We start from the raw sequence: 19,895 nt of genomic DNA, 5'->3' as shown, positions 1-19,895 counted from the left end.
CAGGTTGAAATTGCACATGAGTTTTATTTTATTCCTGGGCCACAGAACATTACTGAAAATAGAAGTCTTTTCAGCGTGTGACTTCGGCTCTTTCGCTCATGCTTGACATACACATAAGCATACAGGCTAGGCTCACTATAAGAGTGTGAGAGCGACAAACTCTCTTGTTATTCTACTCTGACAAATAAGCCACAGGTGCTAGATGTTAAATCACTCATTCCCGACACTAACACTGCAGACTCCAGCTAAACCACGCCCCCACCTGCCACAGTCAAACATTCTTCTTCTGTATATCTTTAGACGATTATATCTTTTAATGTAATCTAGTGTATAAGCATTTACATTAGTGATTCATATGTGAACACTGTATTACTCTACTTTAAAAGTATTCGAATTTGATTAAATACTGATTATTCAGAGATGACACTGCTGTGTGGACATACCACACTGGTGTGAATTTTTGATGAAATAAAGTGCAATTGATGATTTATGTAGGCACCATGGGAGGTGGAGGACAAAAAGCCTTCATCTGACTGGCCTCCTGAGGGCAATGTGGAGTTTACTGACTACAGTGTGAGGTATCGGGAGGGACTTGACTTGGTGCTGAGGAATATTTCTCTCCAGGTGAAAGGAGGAGAAAAGGTCAGTAATGACTTCAGGCAGTGCGGATACTAAGTATTGCTTCTTAGACTTTTTTTTGCTCTGCATTGTATTGTGTATAGTGTATAGTGACTTACCAACATAAAAAAAACCATAGTCCCATTTTTTTTTTTTTGTTGGAAATTCTGTGTTTGTTTGCAGATTGGCATTGTGGGTAGGACTGGAGCAGGCAAGTCCTCCATGACGCTGTGTCTGTTCCGTCTGCTGGAGGCAGCAGGAGGGGAAATTACCATTGACGGAGTAAAGATTGCTGAGATCGGCCTGCATGACCTAAGAACCAAACTCACCATAATCCCCCAGGTCGAACACTTTCTCTCCTTCACCCGCCTCATGCAATCTGTTTTAATTTAAACACAGCTTTGAAAATGGTATTTATTGTTATATTAATATTTCTCGCATGTTGGGTTTTAATGTGTCCGCAAAAAAGAATTCGGTCTGATTGCCAAAAAATTTCATGCTGGCAAAAATATACAATCCAAAGCCGCTTTAGACTCACAAAACATCTTGAAATGTTTATCAGTGGCTAATTAGCATGCTTCACTCCAAACACAACTGTAGCTAATTTGCTGTGAGTTCACGTCCAGATTGTTAACATTTTGGGCTTGTCCTTTGTTTTCTGCAGTAATTCCTGTTCTTGTTACCCTAATTCACTTTTAAACACTTTTATTTCTGCTAATTCACTTTCTAACCATGAGAACCACCTGTCCTTATTTGCCCCTCTTTGCTGATCTCAGATTTAGGTATTGAGTAATAAAGACTGCTACAATAGTAGTACTATAAGCACAAACACACTACACAATGCTAGTTGTATGACAGTTTATTGATTGCATTTTAATCGATAAATATTGCTACACATTATGTTGTTGATGTTTCCTGTAGTTTTTTCATGTAGCACTCAGTATAGTTTTTAGGACTATGGATTTTGTTGGATAAGCATAAAAAGAAGCAAAGGTACAGAATTTTTGCCTGTGTATTTATATATTTTGTGTGTAGAATAACGATTTAGGTTAGTGTGAGGAAATGTGAATTTTTTTACTGCTCATATGGGTGTGTGTGAGCTTTTGTATGGTCATGCACACAAATCTATGAATTGCGTAGTGTGGATTTTGCTTTTCATCTTCCCTTGACAGTGCTTTCTGGATTCCTTAGACCTAATCGAAAGATGAAGACTATAAAATCATGAAGAATCATGGTGTGGGTTTTAAGAATAGAAACAGCAAAAGTTATATAGTAGTTATATATTAGTTATATGTAACTAGGTAACTGAAACTAACTGAAAGTGATTAAAGAAAATGAGCTGAGAAGAACATGCCCATATCAGTGGTCTTAGAAATGAAGAACAACTTTATAGGGTGAGGATGAAGGAGTCAGTATCTGCTGTGTGCAGAAGCACAATTTAAGACAGTCAAAACTTAAAAATACTAGATTAGAATGTGTTAAAAATTACAAAGATGATCCAGTTCATCTTGATTGATTGATCTTATCCAGTAGATGTTCTATGGACAGATGAGGGGAACAATTACCTTTATCAAAATGACAGAAAGATGAAAGAATTAAGGAAGAAAAATTTACTGCACAGACTGTGTTTACTTCTTTTTTCTTAAAAAAAATCAACAAAATACATAATTTGGCCAGGGGCGTCCAAACTTTTTTACGCAACTGTATATGTTTGGTTTGGATTCTGCCTTGCCATCAATCATCATGTATAACTTGTCAATATGAAGGGAGCTGTAAAAATTGAAATGTGACCTGCATAATTTCCTTTTTATAGGAACCAGTTCTGTTCTCAGGGACGTTGAGGATGAACCTTGACCCTTTTGACAAATACAGTGATGATGATATTTGGAACGCTCTGAAACTGTCTCATCTACATAAGTTTGTCAGCAACCAGCAAGCTAAACTCGAGTTGGAGTGCACGGAAGGAGGAGAGAATTTAAGGTACATCAACAACATGCAAGACCTCCAATATGTTTCAGTTAACAGGTTTCAGTGTTTGATTATTACAGTAGAGTTTATGCTTATGAGCTCACAGCCACTGTATTCTGTATATGGTATGTGTAGTGTGGGACAGAGGCAACTTGTCTGTTTGGCTCGAGCTTTGCTAAGGAAGACCAGAATCCTCATCCTTGATGAAGCCACAGCTGCTATTGACTTGGAGACAGATGATCTCATCCAGTCCACCATCCGCACACAGTTCGAGGACTGCACAGTCTTCACCATCGCTCACAGACTCAACACCATCATGGACTACACAAGGTGTGATTGGATTACCCTTTACTACTTTGGTTTAAAATCTGGTCCATTAGTACAGAATTCAGTTGTTGCGATGCCTACACGTATATAGATTTTACAACAGCTTCAAAGGTGGCTCAGCCAATCAGATTTTAGACATGAAACCCTCAATTTTATAATGGAATTTATATGCTTTAACCTGTATATCCTGTTTAGTATTTACCAATAGATGTTTAATTCAGGATTTTACCTGAGTTCTTTATGAAAAACTATTGATTTTGTAATCATTTAAATAAAATCAGCACACTGTGAGCTCTTGAGTGGTGCAGCAGAAAAGGGATCACCCTATCATGACCCGGGATCTTGCAAGTTCAAATCCCGACGATGCCACAGCCATCCGAGGCTAGCAGTCAAAAGAGCAAAATTGGTCTTGCTCTCTGGGTGGGAGGGATCATATACTCTCTCTCCCGTCAATCACAGAGACACTAGCCAATCATGAGCATCTGTGTGTTCATGTATGCGGAAGATGGTAGATAGCACATTTCCTCCGAGTGTGTTATGGCAGATTTATACTGTTGCCAGGGTGAAGTCTTCCTACTTGCACGTAACATGAGTGTGTCCTCTAGGAGGCGCTGTCGCATGAACTACACCAGAATTTACAATGTGAGTTCCGTGTCTCACTGCAGGAATAATAAATGAAAGATAACAATAATAAATGAAAATTTCAGCAATATGAGCACCTTTTGTATCACTTCAATTTAACTAGTGTTTAAAGTGCATTCCTGCATGATTAAACTGGCTATTATAGTGAACTTGTTATAGAGTATCGCTTTTTATATAATATTTTTATATTAATACAATATCATGATCGCAGTTTTCAATACATAAATCCTTTATACAGTAATGTGATCATATCGCAGTGTGTGAAGCAAACATTAAACACAGGGGAAAAACTCACCGGTTTATTTATACTAGCTGTTCAGTATGAGGGTGTTATCATAGATTTTATTGTTTTAAATGGACTACACTTTCAGAAAGCAGTTTCGGAGCACAAGCTTTTCTATAGAAGATGGAAAATACTAGATGCTATGAGGAAAAATTTGATTGTTTAGCATTTTTTTGTTTACACTTCAGATGTACTTTGAACAGTATTAATCTAAACTATATTAAATTATATGTCACAACATCTCATCAAACCGTTTTCATGTACACAATCAGACACACCTCTCCACTAATCAGTCCACATTCGCCTGACGCATAGCACTGAAGAGACACACAATGTGTAGTTAACTCATGGGAGGACTGCGTGCTGGCATGTCTCTGCATGCCACGTTTACCCATGATCCCTCTCTCTGTATCGCAATGCAACGATGCATTAACGCCGAAGTATAAATCAGCCTTTACGCTGCCCTGTGATGTCAGCAGTTCGAAAAGATGCTTCGTGTGTCTCAGAGGAAGCACATGTTTACTCTTACCCTCCTCAGTTGGTAGCTGTCATGTGATGGGGAGGTAGTAGGTGAGAAGTGACAAGACCAATAGGGAGAAAATGGGTAAAGTATTTATAAAAAAAAAAAAAAAAAAAAAAAAACACCAGAGCAAGGGTTCTGGCATCTCTTTGGAGCTCATATTGATTTCATTTGAAATTTTTTAGACCTTACGTATTTGTAATATTTTAGCTCACTTTATTGTTTTTAATCACATTCTCTTTTTGTTCACAGAGTTCTGGTTTTGGACAAGGGACAGATAGCAGAGTTTGACACACCAGCAAACCTTATTGCACAGAAAGGAATATTCCATGGCATGGCAAGAGACGCAGGGTTGGCGTGAGCCGTCAAAGCTGTACAAACACAACAGTGCCTTCATCCACAGTGAGACAGTGAATGTATCTTTGTTTTGTTACTCAGCTGGACCTGTAATTGTTTTTGCATTATTGTTATTTTATATGAACTCAGTGCTACTGTTACTTTGGCCACTGAATTTTAATAATGAACCAGTCTATTTTTGTACTGTATTATTTAAGTTACTTTTGAGGCTTTGCCATAGGGAAAATATGCTGTTGAAATAAAGGTGCCATTCCTTTTTGTACAGTACATATTTTATTACCAACGTGGAATTATGTTACTTTTACTGTCTAAAGCAATAGTGCATTGTTTTGTTGTCATCAGGAAGTTCCAAAGTTGTTTTTTTGACCAAATTTTGTGCGTGACAATCAGATTCAGCACGACATGCAAGTCTGAGATGTCTGAAGTGTGTCCAGACTGGACCCATGCTTTAGATTGATTAGACTTCAGCACAGAAGCATTAATATTGTGGCCCTCTGTATTTTAATGTTTTGAGTTAAAGGGATCATATCTATTTCTTCCTTCAGCAGCTACACCTCATATGAGCCAGGCTTGCACTGTTTGCTCCAGGTCCATTTAGATTCAGATATAAAGAACAGCTTTTACTGATTAAGTTGATTAGATTCCTAAGCAACTTTATACTGTGAGCAAATGGCAATCTGTATGCTGTGAACATGTGAAAACACATGAGGTCTATTTTCTGAATAATGAAACGAGATTTTTATATTTCATTTGTAAACAAAAATATGATTATATGTAAGACTGTAAGAAAAACACTATGAGAGATTTTAATAAAACTGAGAAACATTACGGGGTGAATGATCCAAGATATGTTTTACAACTTTATTATGTAATTCACTTCGTGTATAAATCATATTATAAATTAAAACTTAATAATCTTGCTCATACTGTGCCTCACTTTTTTCATCAAGTTTTCCCAAATAGCACGCATATGTTGGCATGACATGCGCATTTGTACGTCTGAAGTTGAAACAACCTAATTTCTAATTGGGAAGGCATTGGCACAAAAGTTCTGACCAATCCCCATCACTCCTACGGATGGTTTGAGCAATCCCAATCTCTCCCACAGTTTTTTTTTACATGTATCTGCCCACCGTATTTTCTAATGAACTTAGTTGGTTCTACTTTCAAAAATATAAACAAATATTGTTTATATAATATAAACCAAAGCAGTACTGATATAAAGCAATTAAAGATGATGGATAAATGTTAATGAACTTGGACTTTCTTTCTGCAAGTTTCAAACCTGACTACCCACTCCTGTGGAGATTTTGTGACAGACAGAAAAGCAATCACACTTGACGGGAAACATACAGTGCATCAGGGAATTACATTAACTTCTGAACAAAGTCAGCATTTAATTCCTAAAAAAAGCAATCCCCTGCTAATTGTTTTTCAATGAAAAGACCAGCTTCTGTATATCACTAATGAAAAGCAATACAGTTTGTTTATTGTTTTTCTCATGAACGGAAGCACACAGTGACATGCAATGCTTATAACTGTAAAAAAAAAATAAATAAAGCCACATATTCACACTTTCAGTGTGACATGTTGTCCTCGTGTCACAAATGAAAAGCTGTACTGCCTGTTTATTGTATTTCAAGTTCCCCCCCCCAAGTGTGATGGATCTGACGTAGCATCTTCCCTATACACTCTCACCTGCATGACAGTAAATAAACACCTGCTCCTGTGACTTTTTTGTTGCATCCTGCAGGATGCCAATCCTCATGCACACCGGAGTTCGTTCTCCTACATTCCGTTGCTGATTAGCTCAGAGCTCAATGGCAATTCAGTGAAACCTAAGGGTTCTCATGATTAATCGACATCACACTTTTTTGGGGGTGTAATTTAGCCAGTAAAACTGATTACAGTCAGCAACTGAATAAATATTTCAACTGGTCTAAATCTATAATGAACTTTAAGTGATCAAACTCGACATTGTGATGAAGTCTTGCCAATTAACAAATGAGGTGTGTGCGTCATTGCTGAGACATTATTTGCGCTCATTGTGGTGATTGACTAGATGTGTGTAGGGCTATCTGGGATTACAATTAATATACTGCCACTGATTGTGTGCCCACTAAGAATGCCATATAAAACTTTTTCACATTCATGAATCAAGAAATGAAAAAGCAAAGATCGGACAGTAATCATTTTCAGTCTGTGATTTGCCACTCTCCAATATTGGGGAATTTACTAGCTTAAAGCGCTGGATTGTTATTCAATATTGAATTTTGAATGACACAACAAATCTTTCACTTGAATGGAGAATTATATCAGTATCGAGTATCAGCTGATATTCAGAACTGATATGGTATTGTATCTTTAATTCCAATAGATGCAGCTGTTTTAAGCAGTTGAACATTTGATCCTCGATCACTGCAAATGCCTTTCAAATCCTAGTGTAAAATAAAACTTTTAGTACTCCAATAAACCTATAGAATCATAATAATGTTTGTAGTGATGACGTTAATGGTTGTATGTGTTCCTGCTGAACAAAAACAAAAGCTGGAACTGAAGGTACACTGTATACGTGACAAACCTGCTGCTATTTTTTCACAGCACAACCATGACTGAGGTTTTGTCTTCGTATAATTTAGTTAGAGAAAGCATTTATTTCATCTGTCAAATGTTAAATTAAATTAATTGCCTGAGTGAATGGCATGTACCACAAAAATCCTTACGAGTACACCATTTGCTATTTTTTACCTCTTAAATCAGGCTAAGTCATGAAACGGCTCTGAATGATAATTCAGCACAATGTCATGTAATTCCTTTTGGGTCCCAAACATTGGCAATGCTACAAGCATAAACAGGAACACTCTAGACAAGACACCTCATGTTCTGTGGTTTGGAGTCGGGAGAGTTTAGGTTTGCTTGTTTCTTTTTCATTTCATAAAACTTGCTGTTCCATCCCATCATATCTTTGACAGATGATGGACACAAAAGTATCAATAGACCCAAATTGCCAGGATGTAAAGGGCCAAACCACATGAAACACAGATGGGTTTGGCTACTGCCTTGGTCCCACACATATCACTGCAAGCAGCTGGCAGTGTCAGGAGAACAGGGGGGAAGGTATCAAGAAGTTGTGACAAAGCAAGATTTCTCAGAACGAAACAAAGCAGACGTTTGTTATCTGAACAGCATTCCTATGTCTATGCAAACAGGAGCCGGTGGACTTTTCAGAACAGGTTTGAATGAAGCCTGGCGTATCATAGTGTTTTTTGTGCACCCAAACCTTCTAAAACATGAAACTGCCTGGGGCTGTCCATGTAGCTGTGAATTATCTGACGAAATCATGCTGAGAAAGTGGGTACAGTCTACGTGCTATAAACATGCTACGTGCTATGTACACGAAACTCTTGGTACAACAGCAATTGATTTAGACAAAAAGTTTTATTCAGTATCACACAACGTTCTATTTTAGGACCCAAACGTAATGATGAGAAAGTTGAATACAAATTTCTGCCATGTGGTGTGTGACAGACTGTCTTTTATGTCCCACCGCCCTCCCCTTGCGCTCCCAACGGAATTCTGACCAATCTCATCTACTCCAAACAGACACTCTTGACCAATCCTGCCTGCTCCCATAGTTATATTTTGTAACACAGTAAACACACGGGCAAGCTATTTGCCACATCCAATACTCTCTAATGTTAATAAATGAGGCCTTTCTTTGTACTGCAGACTTCATATCTGACCACCCACAGTAAAAAACATACACTCCCACAACATTTTACGGCTCCTGCGAAATCCCAGTCATGTTATTCCTTTCTTCTAAATTCTGATAAAAAGAAATACTTATATTGGGTATGCGCATTGTGATTCCGGTAGCACGCGCTGAATGAGTGTAGTTTGGATTGACTGCTAGGCGCCGTGTAATTGCAATGCTTATGTGACGCGTCTGGAATGAATTCAGGGTAAGACATATGCTGACCCTACATGACACTGAGAAACTAGAGCATGCTTTTTAACCTCTTGATAGGAGCATCGTTGCTGGCTGACTCCTCTGCTGTCTCTTCATGTAAGCTTCAGATAGTTCAGAATACAGGAGCCCACATGCTTACCAGGAAAAGAAAGTCAAAGAAAAGAAAATACTCCAGTCTTACCCAATCTACGTTGGTTGCATGTTAAGTACTGCATACACCAAATGTCTGTCTAAATGGTTTAGATCCATTTTGGATGTAAATGGCTTAGCTCTGACATAGCTTGCTGATCTCCAGAAACAGTATAGCCCATCCCAAACACTTTGCTTAGCTTAGGCCGGCCTCCTGTTAATCTTGAGAATTATGTGTAGCCTAGCTGGTAGAAGTTTTTCCAAACATCATCCCAAAACTCTGGAATAGTGTTCCAGTGGAACTTAGGAGCACAAACTCTATAGGCGCAGTTAAATCCTGATTAAAAATATACTAGTTTAACTAGGCCTACTCATATTCTTCAGACTTTTATCTTGCTAAATATACTTTTCATGCTTTTTAGTCAGTTTATATACAGTATTTATAGTTTATAGGTGATTGTAGGTTCCTTAACTGTACCGTAATACCTTAGTACCATAAATACTTTGTTTTGCCTGTTAATCTTATATATATATATATATATATATATATATATATATATATATATATATATATGTAAAGCACTTTGGGATTTTGAACTCAAAGTAAAAATGCTGTATTAATAATGATTATAGTAAACCATGTAGCTATTTGAGGCTTGTTTGTAACACTTTTTGAGCTTTTAAGAGATAATCAGCCAACTCCTGCATACCCGCTTTTCGCCTCAGGTTGCAGCAGTCAGAATTGACAACAGTTTATAAATTCTAGTGCCAAATGAAACCTTTCACTCAACACTTTGTGAATGCATTGCTACCGCAAAGGGCAGATAAGGTGAGCTGTCTCCCAAAAAAAAAGAAGCGTAAAAGAATGAGACATACAAAACTGCTCTTTATGTAATCAATCATAAAAGGAGATGCCTCGCTTTCTGTGTCTCTATATGCCAGCAATTTACACACAGTCCCAATAAAGATTTTTATCCCTGCCTTAGGGTGCACTGTCCTCATCTTGGGAATTCTCCAAACTGAGAGGGTTGAATGTAACCCTCTATTATTGTCTAAAACAGGAGAGACATTTACCATATTTTTCAGACTACAAGATACAGTTTGTTGCTCTCAGTGGGATATGAGTTATGGTTTGCATAGAGTGAATTACTAGGGCAGTATTTTTTATCCTAACTCTTAAAATGGACAAAGGGTCACATAATGTCTACTTATGTTTTAACATACACGAATATAAGCATTGAATTGAATTGAATTGAATTGAATGAATTGTAACAATTCATATAAATAAATTTATATGAGTTAGAGAAGTTAGAGTTAACAGCCACGCTTTACTTACTACTTTGTATGACATCTGAATTCTTGTGATTATTGCATTAACAACTCATGTTCACCTTCACAGTATGTTTGAGAGCTGTATGAGACAATGAGATAAGCATCTTGCAGGGTATCCAAGGACACTGTACAGATCATCTTAACAAAGCAATGAAAAAGGCTAACAACGCTAAATGAGCAAACTGAGCTCTTTTACATTTAGATAAATGCAAGTCCATTTTAACACTTTGCTTATTCAAAGTTTTGTTATTAGTGTTATTCGTATTATTAAGAGCTATGTGGTCAATCTACTCATCCTATAAGCCTAAATCAGATTAATCTTTAATTACTTAAAATATCACATACTTTGTTCAGGAATCATCGATATTTTAAAGCTACAATGCTGCAGTATAATCTAGAATCTATCTTTTGTCCTCATCTGACACCCTTGATGTGTAGAGAACGAGTTGTTTTTCTCTGAGAGGGTATGTGAGGACAACGAGTTTCCAGTAATTATAAAAATCTCCTCCTTGATTTGCTCACAGGAAAGTTAATCCATGGCACAGAAACAGACACAGTAAAAGTGAACCTATTTAGTGCTGGGAGGGGTATCAGGAGGTGGAACCCCCCAGGAGCACCTACCACCCCAAACTACTTTGAAGTTCATTAGTAAAGATTTATTTAGAAATATGGCCATTTAGAAAAATGTGCATTCCATCGTACACAAGGGTGTTGCAACAAAAATTTTACACCAACAGCTTTTTGATGTTACTCGGGCTTCACTCATAAGAAAGTGATTAAATTCCTGTGCTCTAAAAGCACTGCTGACTGTAAGCTGCAAAACTATGTATAAAAATATATACGAGCTGATCCACATCAAAGAATGAGACTCAGTCTCAGTCTCAAGCTGCTTGCAAAATCCTAATGACAGAATAGACTAATTTAGCCTGTGTAACATTTAAAATTTAAATGGTTTGCCTTTAACAAAACGACATGTCTCTCATTTCATTGCCAGAGAAAGCATATTTAAATGAATATAAATCATGTTTAATTCTGCTCCCACTGAAGCAGCTAGGGTGATGTTTAAATACTGCACCTGATTATGATTTAAGATTAAGTTCAGACTTAACAGTAGTGCAAATGACCAACTCTATATCGAAACAAGATATTTGCTTCGCACAGTGAATATACAGTAAATGTAAGCAGAATGGTAAAACTGCCTCTTTTTAATTTAGCTAAAAACAACTCCAGTTTTTGTAGCTAAAATAATTATTGGTACCCTTCATGACAATGTGCAAATAAGAATGAACAAAATGAATAACACATGAAATGAATGTTGAGTTTAAAAATGAAGGATTGATGTACACTCACTGTCTGCTGTCCAATTAGGAACACCTGTTCTCCTGCTCATTCATCCAATTATCCAATCAGCCAATCATGTGGCAACAGGGCAATGCATAAAATCATGCAGATACAAGTCAAGAGCTTCGGGTAATGTTCACATCAAACATCAGAATGAGAAAGACTGTGATCTCAGTAACTGGTACAGATGGGTTAGTTTGAGTATTTCAAAAATCTCCTTTTTTCTGAAAATCTACACAACAGTCTCTAGAGTTTACACAGAATGTTTCAAAAAACAAAAAACATCCAGTGAGCAGCAGTTCTGTGGGTGGAAATGCCTTGTTGATTAGAGAGGTCAGAGTAAAATGCCCAGACTGCTTTGAGCTGACAGGAAGGTCATGGTAATTCAAATTGTAACTGTACATTAATTCAAACTGTACATTAATATTCTGATATTAATTGGAATTTGGCAATATTGTAAATAGTGTTGAGTCATGTAAACGCCGCAATCCAATTGCCCAATTCAGATTAAGACAATATTGCAATCCCCCAAATTCCAATTCCCACCCCCGGAACATGCCTGTTTTCATCGGAAATTTGTTGGATGTGATCACCTTATTCAGAAAATCCACTGAAAGGAGATATATGTGCATGCTCATTCTGCAAGGAATTGCGGGTGCTTAGCTGTAGGCTAGGTATTTAGGAATGGCAACTCAGGCATACTTACAACAACCATGTATACAGGAATATTCTGTTGCCTGTATGCATATAAACATATAGACCTTAAACAGAATTTGATGTGTATGTGAATGTAGTCATTGAGGCAGACAGGCTGTAAGACTACATTGGGTTACTCTTTGGTCAGCCAAGAACTGGAATCTGAGGCTACAGTGGGCACAGGCTCATCGAAACTGGGCAGTTGACCAGGCAATGTTTTTCCAATCTTCAACTGTCCAGTTTTGGTGAGCCTGTGCCAAATGTAGCCTCAGATTAGATAAATGCATGAATGTGCAGGTGTACAGGTGTTCCTAATAAAATGGATGGAAGTATTGGCAACCCTTCACTGGACAGAATAACAGCATTGAACCACTTGAACCACTCATTCATACAGAATATTTCAACTCTTTTTAATTAATGAGGTTTGCACATGTGGATGCCCTCTTCTATTCCAACCACAGGTTTTCAGAGAAAGACATGATCATTGCAAAACCCTGATTCTATTTCACCTCTCCTAACCACCAGGGGCAGTGTTTAAACACCTGGACACTGTCTTGTGTGCATGCTCACACATGCTGAGACCTTACCATGCCTTACCAAGTCATGTGGTGACCATATGATGCAGTGTTTGCTATAAAATACCATCGTCAGTGGCTACCTGTCCCTTTATTTGTCTTGCCTGGTACACAGGCCAGACCTTTTGTATGTCTTGGAGCTATCTGCAAAATAGCTTGTAACTACGGTCAGAGCCACATGATGAAAACCGAAAGCTGGTTGACAGCTAGATTCCTATCAATTTTTCTTTTTCTTTGCATTATCTACAGACTGTTTTTGTACAGCACTCTCCTCTCTGTCCATTGCCGACCCCACTCAGTGCGCTGAGTTTTTCTTCACACTGCCACATCAGTGGTACCTGCCTACTTCTCTCAGGTGGAACTATTTCTACACTCTTCGTGATTCATTCAGTTTTCCATGTCTCCCACCATATGACTAGTGAGTGTGTGACATCATTCTGCTTGGCTGCTCATAGCTGGCCTGGTTTGTTAGCTGAACTTAACACAGACTAGACTGAGCCAAATATTCTCCCCCGAAATCTCATTTTCTCCACCAAGCCATTTTTTACTATCTCTGTGGTTCAGCTTTCACATCCAGCAGGCCTGTGACTTCATTCTACTAGTACAGTGGGTTTTTTCAGCATAACACATACTTTTTGTGGTTAGTCTCATAGTTAGCTGGTTCCCACTAAATGCACAGCTCTGGATCGGCGTGATTACGAGCCATATTGCGTACTCTCTGGACGCCAAGGTCCACTGACTCGGCACTGATCATTTCAGAGGATCAGTCAGCTCAGTTCAGACAACCCCTGCACTAATTTGCAGTGACACCTATAACAACATGGCACACTGGCTGCCAGAATTAGATCCTGATTCTGAGCCAAGAAGGTGCTCAACAGCCAATAATCAAATCTATGTCTGCAGCCATGTAGGTGACTGGCTAGCGCAGTTGCTCTCAGTATCGTGGGTTTGAGCCACACACTGGGTGCCAACCCCAGCCACTGGAGGTGCACATGCTACTGCACTCTCAGTGCTGGTTCCAAGCCCAGATAAATGGGGAGGGTTGCATCAGGAAGGGCATATAGCGTAAAACCTGTGCCAAATCAATATGCAGACAATAGAAGGTGATCCACTGTGGTGACTCCTAATGGGAACAGCCGAAAGAATAACAACATGTCTGTAGCCATCTCTGGGAGACAATTCCTAGCCAACAGACTGTTGAACTGCAGTGTTCAAATCCTGCTTCATTAGAATCTGATTCAGCATTTAGCAGCTTGTATGCACTGCTGGTGGGCTCCAAACTGGATAGAGTTGATCAAAACCTTACTCTTGGCAGACCTAGGGCAGGACACATAATAGCTTTCCACCAGTTTGCTATAACATACATGTGAAATTAACCCTGCAATACCCTACATACTAGGGTCACTATTTGGGCCTGCCAAAGAATGGATAGGACCTGTGGCTCAAATTTATTTTATTTTTTTTGAGGTTTGCCTGTTAAGGACAGGCATTTCTATTCGGTGTCTCAATCTCCTACCCTCCAGCCTCTCTTCTAGCACTCAGGGTGTTCACAAGATGCATGCAGTCAGCCATGTCATGTCTGAGGTGCTTCCACCAAGTGACACTCTAGCCAGGACATATCCACTCTCCTTACACACATTACAGTGCTCAATCTCAGGTGAACTGGGAAAGATCTCTAATACAGAAGCAGACCACATGATTCATCACCAAGAAGCACTCCAACTTGTGGCAGACATACAGTTCTCACCACATAAAACAGGTAGTCCACTATGTGTGGTTTCAGCATCTTGCTGATGCTGAGTCAATTCACTATCGAGTGTAGGTCTTCCTAGTGGAGCTGATCAACCCTCTGGAACAAGATGCACCAGTAGCCCACTGTGGCCTACTGTATATGTTCCCACCTACTTCAGTGATTCTTCCCATGCTACACAGCTTTCAACAGTTCAACCAAAGAGTTCTCCCCATGGCCCCTGAAACTGAGAGACCCTAGCTCCCACTGCTGCTCTAGTTGGAACACCCTGGGAACTCCCTTGCTGGACAGACTTATTGTCACAGATGAACAGAGAGGCATGGTACCCCGGCCAGGCTGCACCTGTGGGTTTGGCCTTTTTTAATGGTGGAATCCTGATGACTGTCATAGTCCAGTAAATGATCCTGAACCCTAGCCTTGTATGTTCTAACGTGGGAACTGTTCCAAAAAATGGGGTGTGCCCTGTCGACTGCCCAATGCTTACAGTGCTAGCCCATTTTGCAGAAGCTACTGGAAGGTGGACAGTCCCTGTTGTTGGTGGTAGTATATGTGACAGTCATTTCAGTTCACCACAGCACAATGGATGAACTCACTCTGGGGCTCATAGGCTTATAAGAACATTTCTGAAAGGAGCTAGGTGCCTCTATCTGCCACATTCCCCCCCACGACTTACGCATGGGATCTCCCCTGCATATTCGAGTCCCTTACAACCTCTCCATACGGGACCATAAAGGATGCAGGTCTCGTTGTAGATAGCTCTTTTTGCTGGGGATTACCTCAGTGAAAAGGTGGAAGCTGTATGGCTTGGCAATAAGCTTGTCCAGTATGCACTACTGACCAGATTGTTCTGGAACAACCATGTGGCCAAATCCAGGGGACCTGCCTAAGGTTAGGTATCCAAAATTTGTGCAATTTACCGCTGAGAATGTTCTCTATTGTGTACAGTATGCACCTTACGGTACTGTTTGAACCAGATGGCTGCTATCTGTTCATCAGACCAGTTTGTCATCTTCCATGGTGCCAAGACATGGGGTGCTGCCCTGTCTAGGCAGAGATTGGCCCACTGGGTGACAGGTCATCACCACAGCCTACAAACAGGCCAGAAGCCCAGTCCTACACCGACATGCCATTCCGCAAGGAGTATATTATCCTACTGAGAGGTGTGCCTCTCCAGGAGGTCTGCACTGAAGGGCAGCACATTCTCCAGATTCTACAAGTTAACAGAGCCTCTTCCAGTGGCATAAGTATAGCGATATACAACCATCCTTGCTGTAGCCTTTGATGTAACCACATGACTTTCTGTTAAGGTCTTGGCATGTGTGCACATGTGCAAAAGAAGGTATCTACTCTGACACTGGAAGTTATCAAGGGTTCACAGAACAAGCTACAAGCATAACTATCATTGTGTGTACTGCAATCATTGTTGACTTTGGATGTATGTGTGGGTCATCATTTTGATCCAACTAAGGTCAAGTCGTAACATCCTGGCAGAGGCAATCAGGGTTTAGGCAAAATCATACCATTCACCAATCTCATACCATACCACCAGCAATCTCAGTATATCCCATGTATACCCAGTATACCTGGACCACTACCTGAAAAAGGCCATTAAAGCACAAATGCTCTACTACCAAAATTTACAATGGCCATAGGGGCTTTTCTTTGTATGAAACCCCAATTTATTCCAATCATCCCGTGCTCATGCCCAAAATCATTTTTCAAGCTGACCACAGCACATGATTCCAATGGTAGATCCAATAACGGTGAAGAACAGCTTTTTTGTTCACTTATTACAAGCTGATTAAAATAGCTTTTAAACAGCTGCTTTAAACAGCTTTTAATAAGTGAACAAAAAGGAGAGAAAGTGATGTAAATGTTTTACAGAAAGCTGTTAAAACATGTTAAAACAGCATTCTGTAAAAAAAAAAAAAAAAAAATTACATCACTTTCTCTCTTTCATAATAGAAAGCTAGTTCAGCTTTACTCCCAGATCTTTCATGAGGAATTTATGTGCATAAGTTTGCATTCATGAAATTCACTTTCAATTCTACTGAAATTGAAAATTTAAATGTTACCTTGTTATTAAATGTCAGTGAACAAAACTGTTTGTTACATTCTACTTTTATTCAATTCCCTGACACTATGATTTACATGGACTATTGGTAATTGGTATATTAAATGGACTATGTAATTGACAGTTTGACTCCATGTGGTAGGACTGTTGTAGTGTGGCGCTGGTAAATTAATTCCAGAACACAAACGCTTTCTTTCATAGGGTAGAGTGGGGTCTGTTGTAACATCTGTCACATTTGGAAATCTTATGAGTAAAATATTCTAAAGTGACAGTTTTTTGACACATGATGTACATTTGTCTGACAACTACTGCTACTAAACAAATTCCTTTTTAATGTTAACAAAGGATATATGAAATTAAATCAGGACCAAATAAGAAATAATTTTTTTTAAAGATGCTATAACATGATGTGGAGTCAGTTGTTGCATCTCAATTCATTAAGTCTGTGGAAGATATAAGTTTACACTATGTGTCCAAAAGTATGTGGACACCTGACCATGACACCCATATGTGGGCGTTACCCAAACACCTGCCACAATATTGGAAGCACACAAGTTTCTAGAATGTCTCTGTATGCTGTAGCATTACGATTTCCCTTCACTGGAACTAAGAGGCCCAAACATGTTCCAGCATGACAAAGTGAGGTTTATATAGACATAGTTTGCCAAGGTTGGAGTAGATGAACTTGAGTAGATGAACTCAAGTGGCCTGCACAGAGCCCTGACCTCAACCTCACTCTCTACACCTTTGGGAAGAATTGGAACGCTAACTGGGAGCAGGGCTTTCTTGCCTGACATCAGTGCCTGACCTCAATAATGCTCTTGTGGCTGAATGAGCACAAATCCCAACAACCATATTACAAAAATATAGTTGAAAGCCTTCCTTTAAGAGCAAAGGAGATACACGTCATGTTAATGGCCATGGCTTTGGAACAGAATGTTAGCAAGCATATATGGGTGTGATGGTTGTGTTACATGTATGAAAATTATTACATACTTTTGGTTATATCATGTATTTTCAGTAAATAAATTTTATGTTGTTGTATAAGGTACCTGCACCAGTTGTCCCCATGCTTTGGGGGGTTTCTCCGGGTATTCCGGTTTCCTCCCCCTAATCCAAAGACACGCGTTGTAGGCTGATTGGCATCTCTAAATTGTCCGTAGCGTGTGAATGAATGTGTGTGTGTGTGAATGTGCCCTGCGATGGATTGGCACCCCGTCCAGGGTGACCCCCGCCTTCGCCCGAGTCCACGGGATAAGCTCCAGGCTCCCCATGACCCTGATAAGCATACTGAAAATGGATGAATGCATAATCCAGGCTACCAAGTGGCATAACCTATCGTTGAGAAATCTTGAATTCAAATCCTGACAATTCCACAACCATCAGTGGTTGGGACTGTAGGACAGCAAAACTGGCCATGGTGTCTGGGTGGGAGCTCATGAATGTGGGAGAGGGTAGTTGGTGATTTTCTACCAAGAGTGTTCAGTTTAAAAAGATGGCTACCTTCACATATCTCAAAGGAAGCACATGCTAGCCTTCACCCTCCCTGGTTGATAACTGTCAGGTCATAGGTGAGAGCTAGCTAGTGGGTGGGAACTGGAAAAATGGGAGAAAAAGAGATAAAAAATAAATAAATAAATAAAATTATATATATAAATATATATATATATATATATATATATATATATATATATATGTGTGTGTGTGTGTACAGTCAGGTGCGGAAGTATTTGGATAATGACGGAGTTTTTGTGATTTTGCCTTTATACACCACCACAATGGATTTGAAATAAAACAATCAAGATGTGACTGTGTAGACTTTCATCTTTTCAAAAATATGGCATTGACCATTTAGGAATTACAGCCATTTTAAGCAAAGTTCTTCCATTTTCAGGGGCTCAAAGGTATTTGGACAATTGACTGACAAGAAGTTAATTGACCAGGTGCGGTCCATTCCCTCATTACTTCAAGACAAATGAAGCAGATGAAAGGTCTGAAGTTGATATCAGGTATTGAGTTGGCATTTGGCAGCTGTTTGACTGGAGCTACCAGTATGAAGTCCAAGGAGATCTCAATGCAAGTGAAGGAGGCCATCATTAGGCTGAAAAAACAACATAAATCTATAAGAGAGATAGCAAAAACCTAAGGTATGGCCAAATCAACAGTTGGGTTCATTCTTAAAAAGAAAGAAAGCACTGGTGAGCTCAACAACATCGAAAGGCCTGGAAAACCACGGAAGACAACTAAAGTGGATGATTGCAGAATCCTTTCCTTGGTGAAGAAAAACCCCTTCACAATATCAACAGAAGTCAAGAATACTCTGGAGAAGGTAGGCGTATCATCGTCAAAATCTACAATCAAGAGACACTTTCATGAATGTAAATACAGAGGGTTTTAAACAAGGTGCAAACCACTGGTAACATTCAAGAACAGAAAAGCCAGATTAGACTCTGCCAGAGAACATCTAAAAAAGCCTCCCATGTTCTGGAATAAGATTCTTTGGACTGATGAAACCAAGATAACTTGTACCAGAAAGATGGGAAGAGAAAAGTATGGGGAAAGAAAGGAACAGCTCATGATGCATAGTATACCACATCATGTGTCAAACATGGTGGAAGAAGTGTTATGGCATGGGCATGTATGGCTGCCAATGGAACGGGCTCACTGGTGTTTATTGATGATGTGACTGCTGACAGAAGTAGCAAGATTAATTCTGAGGTGTATAGGGCTTTACACTCTGCTCACATTCAGCCAAATGCTACAAAACTGATAGGACGCCGCTTCACAGTGCAGGTGGATAATGACCCTAAACATACTGTGAAAGCAACTCAAGACTTTTTGAAGGCAAAGAAATGGAATATTTTTCAATGGCCAAATCAGTCGCCTGAGCTCAACCCCATAAAGCATGCTTTTCAGTTACTGAAGACGACTGAAGGCAGAAAGACCTACAAACAAACAGCAACTGAAGGTGGCTGCAGTGAAGGCCAGGCAAAGCATCTCCCGGGAGGAAACTCAGAATTTGAGTTTTGAGAACATGGGCTCCAGACTTCAGGCAGTCATTGACTGCAAAGGATTTTCATCCAAGTATAAAAATTATGGTTATATTTACAATTATGTCACTTTGTCCAAATACCTTTGAGCCCCTGAAAATGGTCAATGCCATATTTTTGTGGAACCTCTTAAAATAAAGCTGAAAGTCTACACTTCGATCACATCTTGATTATTTTATTTCGAATCCATTGTGGTGGTGTATAAAGGCAAAATCACAAAAACTCTGTCATTGTATGTATATATATATACAGACAGACAGAGA

The 19,895-nt window shown here is 39.2% G+C and overlaps 1 protein-coding gene across 3 annotated transcripts in view; it reads left to right on the top strand.

Moving 5' to 3' along the window:
* The window catches only part of abcc3 (ATP-binding cassette, sub-family C (CFTR/MRP), member 3), a 53,706-nt gene extending 47,435 nt beyond the window's left edge, over positions 1-6,271 (top strand). For all 3 annotated transcript variants that reach the window (XM_026915886.3, XM_026915887.3, XM_053238702.1), the window contains 5 exons: positions 496-642; positions 802-960; positions 2,432-2,598; positions 2,722-2,916; positions 4,611-6,271. In XM_026915886.3, coding sequence (XP_026771687.3) covers positions 496-642; positions 802-960; positions 2,432-2,598; positions 2,722-2,916; positions 4,611-4,719 — 777 coding nt within the window. In that variant the 3' untranslated portion in view covers positions 4,720-6,271. The remainder of the gene's footprint in view (positions 1-495; positions 643-801; positions 961-2,431; positions 2,599-2,721; positions 2,917-4,610) is intronic.
* The last annotated feature ends 13,624 nt before the right edge of the window (positions 6,272-19,895 follow it).

Source organism: Pangasianodon hypophthalmus, chromosome 12 (assembly GCF_027358585.1).
Source record: "Pangasianodon hypophthalmus isolate fPanHyp1 chromosome 12, fPanHyp1.pri, whole genome shotgun sequence".
NCBI lineage: Eukaryota > Metazoa > Chordata > Actinopteri > Siluriformes > Pangasiidae > Pangasianodon > Pangasianodon hypophthalmus.
The sequence above is the reverse complement of the archived record's forward strand: the minus strand, read 5'-3'. Positions and strand labels throughout refer to the sequence as shown.